At 54.1% G+C, this 7,802-nt stretch overlaps 1 protein-coding gene across 1 annotated transcript in view; it reads left to right on the top strand.

The window, feature by feature from the left end:
- The window catches only part of LOC122390631 (F-box/LRR-repeat protein 15-like), a 30,893-nt gene that overhangs the window by 441 nt on the left and 22,650 nt on the right, over nt 1-7,802 (top strand). Inside the window, exons 2-3 of the mRNA XM_043383776.1 lie at nt 404-835; nt 3,788-3,964. Coding sequence (XP_043239711.1) covers nt 647-835; nt 3,788-3,964 — 366 coding nt within the window. The 5' untranslated portion in view covers nt 404-646. The remainder of the gene's footprint in view (nt 1-403; nt 836-3,787; nt 3,965-7,802) is intronic.

Genomic DNA, 7,802 nt, shown 5'->3' with positions numbered 1-7,802 from the left:
TTCGCGAACAGCTGCGTTTTCAGTTTGGATTCGCTATTTTTCTTAATAAAATGCAGTTGATAGTACAAATGAATAGGGTTACACAAAAGAGATAGAATTGGCGCATTAGTTTCAAAGTATTTCACAGGTACGGCCACTAAATTATGTAATGATGGAAACAATTAGTGTTTTTATTTACCAATGATCAATTGCAATGAGCCGATTGTTGATTTATGATAGAGAAGGCCATGTAACTGGTATTGAGCTCAATTTCCCCAACTGAGTTGATAGAGTAAGGAGTAAAATTTGTGAGAGTCAAAGACATAGGGGCTAGTTGGTGAGGCATGCATGGAATTAATCAACACAGCCCTTATCAATGTTTTCTACTGACTACTGCTTCCTGTACTGTTGCCTCTGATTGCAGATTTTGGGAGTTAGGTACCTATAAGATCCCAAGAGCGAAGAGTTACACATCTAGCAGCTCCAAGGCAACAGCACAGACTTCATATTATTCTGGAAATTCAGGAATTTTGCAGTTCAGAAGATTGAGATCCTGCAGCTCAAGACTGAGACACCATCCCAAACTGAAACCTGTGTCTACCTTGTCCAGGTTGAGGTGGTGACTGTTGTCTGTCCCGTCCCCCTGCCCATCCTGAGCACCCCAGCTATGCACCTCCTGGCCTTGCCTCAGGAGGACGTCCTCTTCCCCCATGTCCTCAGCTGTCTGTCCGTGCAGAGTCTGTTCCTGCTGCGTGGGACGTGCCGCGACCTCAGGGACGCCGTGGACCGCTACCTGGGCCGGCTGAGGGTCCTCGACCTGGCCGGCAACAACTGCATCACTCGGGAGGCCATCCAGGTGGGAGGACATTTTGGGACAGGTGGGAGGACATTTTGGGACAGGTGGGAGGACATTTTGGGACAGGTGGGAGGGCATTGTGGGACAGGTGGGAGGATATTGTGGGACAGGTGGGAGGGCATTGTGGGACAGGTGGGAGCACATTTTGGGACAGGTGGGAGGACATTGTGGGACAGGTGGGAGGGCATTTTGGGACAGGTGGGAGGACATTTTGGGACAGGTGAGAGGTGAGGGACATGTCAGGTGATGGTTGATACATGCAGGTGTTATGTAAATTATCAATGGAATCCAAATGACAGGCAGGAGAGCTGTTGTGTCACTTGTGTCAGATGGGGAGGCTAGGGTGAAAGGTGGGGAATGATGAGGGACAACTGCAGGGAATCCTGGTGAAAGGTGGGGAAACATGGGGACAACTGCAGGGAATCCTGCCCTGGTGGGTCAGGAAATTGCATTGCATGGGAAGGACATCAGATGGCAGGAAGGACATTTGGGACAGGGACAGGAGGGACAAGAGGGACATTTTGGGACAGGAGGGACATTGGAGACAGAAGGAGACAGAGGGACATTTGGGATAGGAGGCACATTTGGGACAGGAGGGACATTTGGGACAGGAGGGACATTTGGGACAGGAGGGACATTTGGGACAGGATGGAAACATTTGGGACAGGAGGGATAGGATGGAGGCAGAGGGATATTTGGGACAGGAGTGATAGGATGGAGACAGAGGGACACATGAAGGTCAGATGGAATGACAGGTGGAATATGTGGGTGACAGATGCGAACCATAGCATTGGTGTGGGACAGGTGGGATGGGTGAGGGGACATTTGGGATGGGAGTGGGACAGGCTGGGTGACAACATGGACAGGTGGGAGCCACCTTAGATTGGGGACTGTGGTACAGTTGTGGGTACAGCTTTATCCATATGGAGTAGCTGGAATAGTTGAAACAAGGGGGACAGTTTGAATGACAGGTGGAACAGACATGGGGTTATGCTAGATAGGCAGGACAGGGGGATGAAAATGGGACAGCCTGGGACAGTCAGGGTGGGATAAGACAGCCGGGATACAGTGGCACAGCCAGGGTGGCGGGAGGGGTAGCCACGTCTGGGACAGTCAGGGTGGGATAAGACAGCCGGGATATAGTGGCACAGCCAGGGTGGCGGGAGGGGCGGCCGCGCCTGGGACAGTCAGGGTGGGATAAGACAGCCGGGATATAGTGGCACAGCCAGGGTGGCGGGAGGGGCGGCCGCGCCTGGGACAGTCAGGGTGGGATAAGACAGCCGGGATATAGTGGCACAGCCAGGGTGGCGGGAGGGGCGGCCGCGCCTGGGACAGTCAGGGTGGGATAAGACAGCCGGGATATAGTGGCACAGCCAGGGTGGCGGGAGGGGCGGCCGCGCCTGGGACAGTCAGGGTGGGATAAGACAGCCGGGATATAGTGGCACAGCCAGGGTGGCGGGAGGGGCGGCCACGTCTGGGACAGTCAGGGTGGGATAAGACAGCCGGGATATAGTGGCACAGCCAGGGTGGCGGGAGGGGCGGCCACGCCTGGGACAGTCAGGGTGGGATAAGACAGCCGGGATATAGTGGCACAGCCAGGGTGGCGGGAGGGGCGGCCGCGCCTGGGACAGTCAGGGTGGGATAAGACAGCCGGGATATAGTGGCACAGCCAGGGTGGCGGGAGGGGCGGCCACGTCTGGGACAGTCAGGGTGGGATAAGACAGCCGGGATATAGTGGCACAGCCAGGGTGGCGGGAGGGGCGGCCACGCCTGGGACAGTCAGGGTGGGATAAGACAGCCGGGATATAGTGGCACAGCCAGGGTGGCGGGAGGGGCGGCCGCGCCTGGGACAGTCAGGGTGGGATAAGACAGCCGGGATATAGTGGCACAGCCAGGGTGGCGGGAGGGGCGGCCGCGCCTGGGACAGTCAGGGTGGGATAAGACAGCCGGGATATAGTGGCACAGCCAGGGTGGCGGGAGGGGCGGCCGCGCCTGGGACAGTCAGGGTGGGATAAGACAGCCGGGATATAGTGGCACAGCCAGGGTGGCGGGAGGGGCGGCCACGTCTGGGACAGTCGGGGTGGGATAAGACAGCCGGGATATAGTGGCACAGCCAGGGTGGCGGGAGGGGCGGCCGCGCCTGGGACAGTCAGGGTGGGATAAGACAGCCGGGATATAGTGGCACAGCCAGGGTGGCGGGAGGGGCGGCCACGTCTGGGACAGTCAGGGTGGGATAAGACAGCCGGGATATAGTGGCACAGCCAGGGTGGCGGGAGGGGCGGCCACGTCTGGGACAGTCAGGGTGGGATAAGACAGCCGGGATACAGTGGCACAGCCAGGGTGGCGGGAGGGGCGGCCACGCCTGGGACAGTCAGGGTGGGATAAGACAGCCGGGATATAGTGGCACAGCCAGGGTGGCGGGAGGGGCGGCCACGTCTGGGACAGTCGGGGTGGGATAAGACAGCCGGGATACAGTGGCACAGCCAGGGTGGCGGGAGGGGCGGCCACGCCTGGGACAGTCAGGGTGGGATAAGACAGCCGGGATATAGTGGCACAGCCAGGGTGGCGGGAGGGGCGGCCACGCCTGGGACACCAGAGGTGACTGGAGTAGGACAGAACGGGATGTGTTTGGTATCCTGTCTGCGTCTGGGTTCACAGTTTATGTCACTTTATGCGACTATGGACTATGTAGACGCAAAGCCTGTGCATATCCTAGTGTATTGCTGTTGTAATGTCTCTAACATTCCCTCAACCCTAATCGATCATTGCCGCATTGTTTGGTGTTTCAGCAGGGTTTATTGACTCCCTGTGGCGTTCAACAGGTGTTATCCCATCACCTTGGAGAACTCATTCCCCCTGTTCCCCAGCTGTTAATATTGATTCCGTGTGCCATTCGACGGGCTCAGTAACTCAGTGAGCCAGTGTTGATTCCACACGCCGTCGTTTGTACAGGTGCTGTCGGACCACGCCGGCGGCCTGGCAGAGCTGGACCTGTCCCAGTGTAAATGGACAGAAGATTCCACCGTCCGACCAATCATCGCCGCCAGCCCGCGCATGCGCCGTGTGAGCCTGGCCGGCTGCCAGAGTCTGGGAAACCCCGTCATACAGACACTGGCAGTCACATGTAAGGTAAGCGACAGCACGGTTTCTGGCTAAAATATTTAGGTGTTGCAAAAGCACGTGTGACAAAAGTACGTACATAAATGTTCCTACGGGAAGCCACGTAAACCATAAAACACGTAAAGATAAGTAATAACTTACCTTACAATTTGCTGACCAATTTGTCCAATGCCCACCTAGACCTAACCCAACCGAACCTTGCCTTACCTCCGTGCTTTTGACTACACGGACTTCAGACTTGATAGGTGTCCTATGGACGTTTGCGATGCGTACTTGATACCTTTGCCTTCGTGCATCCGCAGCAGTACCTCTGGCTTACGAACGTTTGCAATGCGAACATTTTGTCGGCATCCCTACCAGTACGCGTCTGTCCGCCCTGGCTGTGACCTCTACTGTCCTGTGACCGCCCTGGCTGTGACCTCTACTGTCCTGTCTGCCCAGGCTGTGACCTCTACTGTCCTGTCCGCCCTGGCTGTGACCTCTACTGTCCTGTCTGCCCTGGCTGTGGCCTCTGCTGTCCTGTCCGCCCTGGCTGTGACCTCTGCTGTCCTGTCCGCCCTGGCTGTGACCTCTACTGTCCTGTCCGCCCTGGCTGTGACCTCTACTGTCCTGTCTGCCCTGGCTGTAACCTCTGCTGTCCTGTCCGCCCTGGCTGTGACCTCTGCTGTCCTGTCCGCCCTGGCTGTGACCTCTACTGTCCTGTCCGCCCTGGCTGTGACCTCTACTGTCCTGGCCGCCCTGGCTGTGACCTCTACTGTCCTGTGCGCCCTGGCTGTGACCTCTACTGTCCTGTCCGCCCTGGCTGTGACCTCTACTGTCCTGTCTGCCCTGGCTGTGACCTCTGCTGTCCTGTCCGCCCTGGCTGTGACCTCTGCTGTCCTGTCCGCCCTGGCTGTGACCTCTACTGTCCTGTCCGCCCTGGCTGTGACCTCTACTGTCCTGTCTGCCCTGGCTGTAACCTCTGCTGTCCTGTCCGCCCTGGCTGTGACCTCTGCTGTCCTGTCCGCCCTGGCTGTGACCTCTACTGTCCTGTCCGCCCTGGCTGTGACCTCTACTGTCCTGGCCGCCCTGGCTGTGACCTCTACTGTCCTGTGCGCCCTGGCTGTGACCTCTACTGTCCTGTCCGCCCTGGCTGTGACCTCTACTGTCCTGGCCGCCCTGGCTGTGGCCACTACTGTCCTGTCCGCCCTGGCTGTGACCTCTACTGTCCTGGCCGCCCTGGCTGTGACCTCTACTGTCATGTCCGCCCTGGCTGTGACCTCTACTGTCCTGTCTGCCCTGGCTGTGACCTCTACTGTCCTGTCCGCCCTGGCTGTGACCTCTACTGTCCTGTCCGCCCTGGCTGTGACCTCTACTGTCCTGTCTGCCCTGGCTGTAACCTCTGCTGTCCTGTCCGCCCTGGCTGTTACCTCTGCTGTCCTGTCCGCCCTGGCTGTGACCTCTACTGTCCTGTCCGCCCTGGCTGTGACCTCTACTGTCCTGGCCGCCCTGGCTGTGACCTCTACTGTCCTGTGCGCCCTGGCTGTGACCTCTACTGTCCTGTCCGCCCTGGCTGTGACCTCTACTGTCCTGGCCGCCCTGGCTGTGGCCACTACTGTCCTGTCCGCCCTGGCTGTGACCTCTACTGTCCTGTCCGCCCTGGCTGTGACCTCTACTGTCATGTCCGCCCTGGCTGTGACCTCTACTGTCCTGTCTGCCCTGGCTGTGACCTCTACTGTCCTGTCTGCCCTGGCTGTGGCCACTACTGTCCTGTCCGCCCTGGCTGTGACCTCTACTGTCCTGTCCGCCCTGGCTGTGACCTCTACTGTCCTGTCCGCCCTGGCTGTGACCTCTACTGTCCTGTCCGCCCTGGCTGTGACCTCTACTGTCCTGTCCGCCCTGAATGTCTGTGGCTGCCGCTGCCCTCTATTGCTATCGGCCGTAGCTGTTGCCTTTGCTGCCCTCTGTCGGCCATAGCCAAACTACCGTTGCCGCCGTGACTGTGTGTCTCGCTGACCGGTTGATGACGCCATTTTCTGTCTGTCTGGTGGGGCCGCCCCGCCGCCGCCGGTGGACACGCAGGGGCTGGCTCCCTGCAGCAGATCCCCTGCTCCACTGTCAGAGCGTCTCTGTCGTTATGGGATCACTGGCGAATGTAATGTGTGCAAGTATCTATGACATCATATGGACATCTCTCTGACAGACAACATAGGCCCGGCCGAGATCGTCGAAAAGAAATTTTACCCTGGCGTTGACTACCCGAGGGTTCGTCTGACCCAGATGGTTCTTGCAGTACAAAGTTTAGGAGAAAGGTTTTGAGCTGTTACAGAACCGCCTGAATCGGCGCACCATGTGGTGATTGGTTTGACTGTACCCCACAGGGTCTGGCTGTATCCCACAGGGTCTGACTGTACCCCACAGGGTTTCACTGTGTATCTGGATCAGTGTCAGAAAAGTGGTTTGGGGATCTAAGTTCGCAGACTAAAATTTTGAAAAGGTCGCAGAACAAAGTTGGAACTCAACTATGGTTCCAAATTTTTAACGCAGCTACCGCATTATATCAGTTTCTTTTTAGCATAATGGGCAGACATTGTTGAAATGCAGCATATATCAAAGTGAAACACTTGCACATGACCAACATGCAATGGTTATCATTAAGCAGGCATCTCACGAGATGCCAGATCTGTCTACGATAGCAATGTAGGTTGTAGGTTTGTAGGTTGTAGGTTTGTAGATTGTAGGTTGTAGGTTGTAGGTGTTAGGCTTGTAGGTTGTAGGTTAGTAGGCAAGGTTAGGTCAGGTTAGATTATGTTTCAAATCTGGCATCTCGTGAGACGCCTGCTTAATGAATACCCATGCAATCTCGTATCTACTTAATAAGCAGGTAGGCTACATTGCCATTGCTCAAGTATAATGATGCATACCTATATAAATATTAATACTCACATTTGCCTAATTTAAACAAGGGAAATCCAAGAACATATCATAACTAAATGGAAGAAAACAATCTGAACCCACCAGAAGGCTACTAGTGTGATAGCAGCTACCCTTGAATATCAGTTTCTTAGCCTAAGTAGAAGTGAAGGTATAATCAAGAAGGAGAGAAGTTAAGACAAAACACATGGTTTATGTTAAGTATTACCATTACCTGAGCTTGTTACAAAAATTGACATGAACAATCCCACCTCAGATTCCTTGAACGAAGATGGTCGAAGTCGAATGAGTCTCAGTATCTCAGCCTTTAAACAAAAATCATATTGTTTAGTATGAAAAAACGAGAAAAATTGCACATGAACATTTAACTCTTAAATTACCCCACGAAATTATACTTCTTTTCAATAACACGCAAATCTCGAGACTAACCCGGCGCGGTTGCGTAAAAGCGCGCGAGACGCGCGAGACAGCGTTGCCTAGTCTGAGAATGTATTTATTTTTAAAAAAATGTATTTGTTGCTGGTTAAGTTCATTGCCGAATGACAAAAACGATTTTGATGTTCAATTTATTTTAATACAAAATTTAATGAACCATATGCAGCTCAAAATAATGCCTTCGGTCGATTTATTACAAGTAAAGATATCTTACTGCCATGAGTTCGAGTAAAATAAAAAAATCATTTTTTGTGTAATTCAGATGGGAAAAAGGCATCAAAAAGACAATAACTCTTTATTTTGTTCATTTTAATATTATTCAAAAAGATTTTGCCATAAATTCGTCCAAGTTCTCTTATGCCGGCACCAAAAAGGTGATACCTCAAAAGACGCTGTCACTTATTATCCCCATACGCATTTTTTGCTCATTTTTACGAAACAAAAACTATTCTATAACTTTTTGCAATCAATTTCCATTCTAGCCATACCTTGTTTTGTA

Source organism: Amphibalanus amphitrite, unplaced genomic scaffold, assembly GCF_019059575.1.
Source record: "Amphibalanus amphitrite isolate SeventyFive unplaced genomic scaffold, NRLGWU_Aamphi_draft 000403F_arrow, whole genome shotgun sequence".
NCBI lineage: Eukaryota > Metazoa > Arthropoda > Thecostraca > Balanomorpha > Balanidae > Amphibalanus > Amphibalanus amphitrite.
The sequence above is the reverse complement of the archived record's forward strand: the minus strand, read 5'-3'. Positions and strand labels throughout refer to the sequence as shown.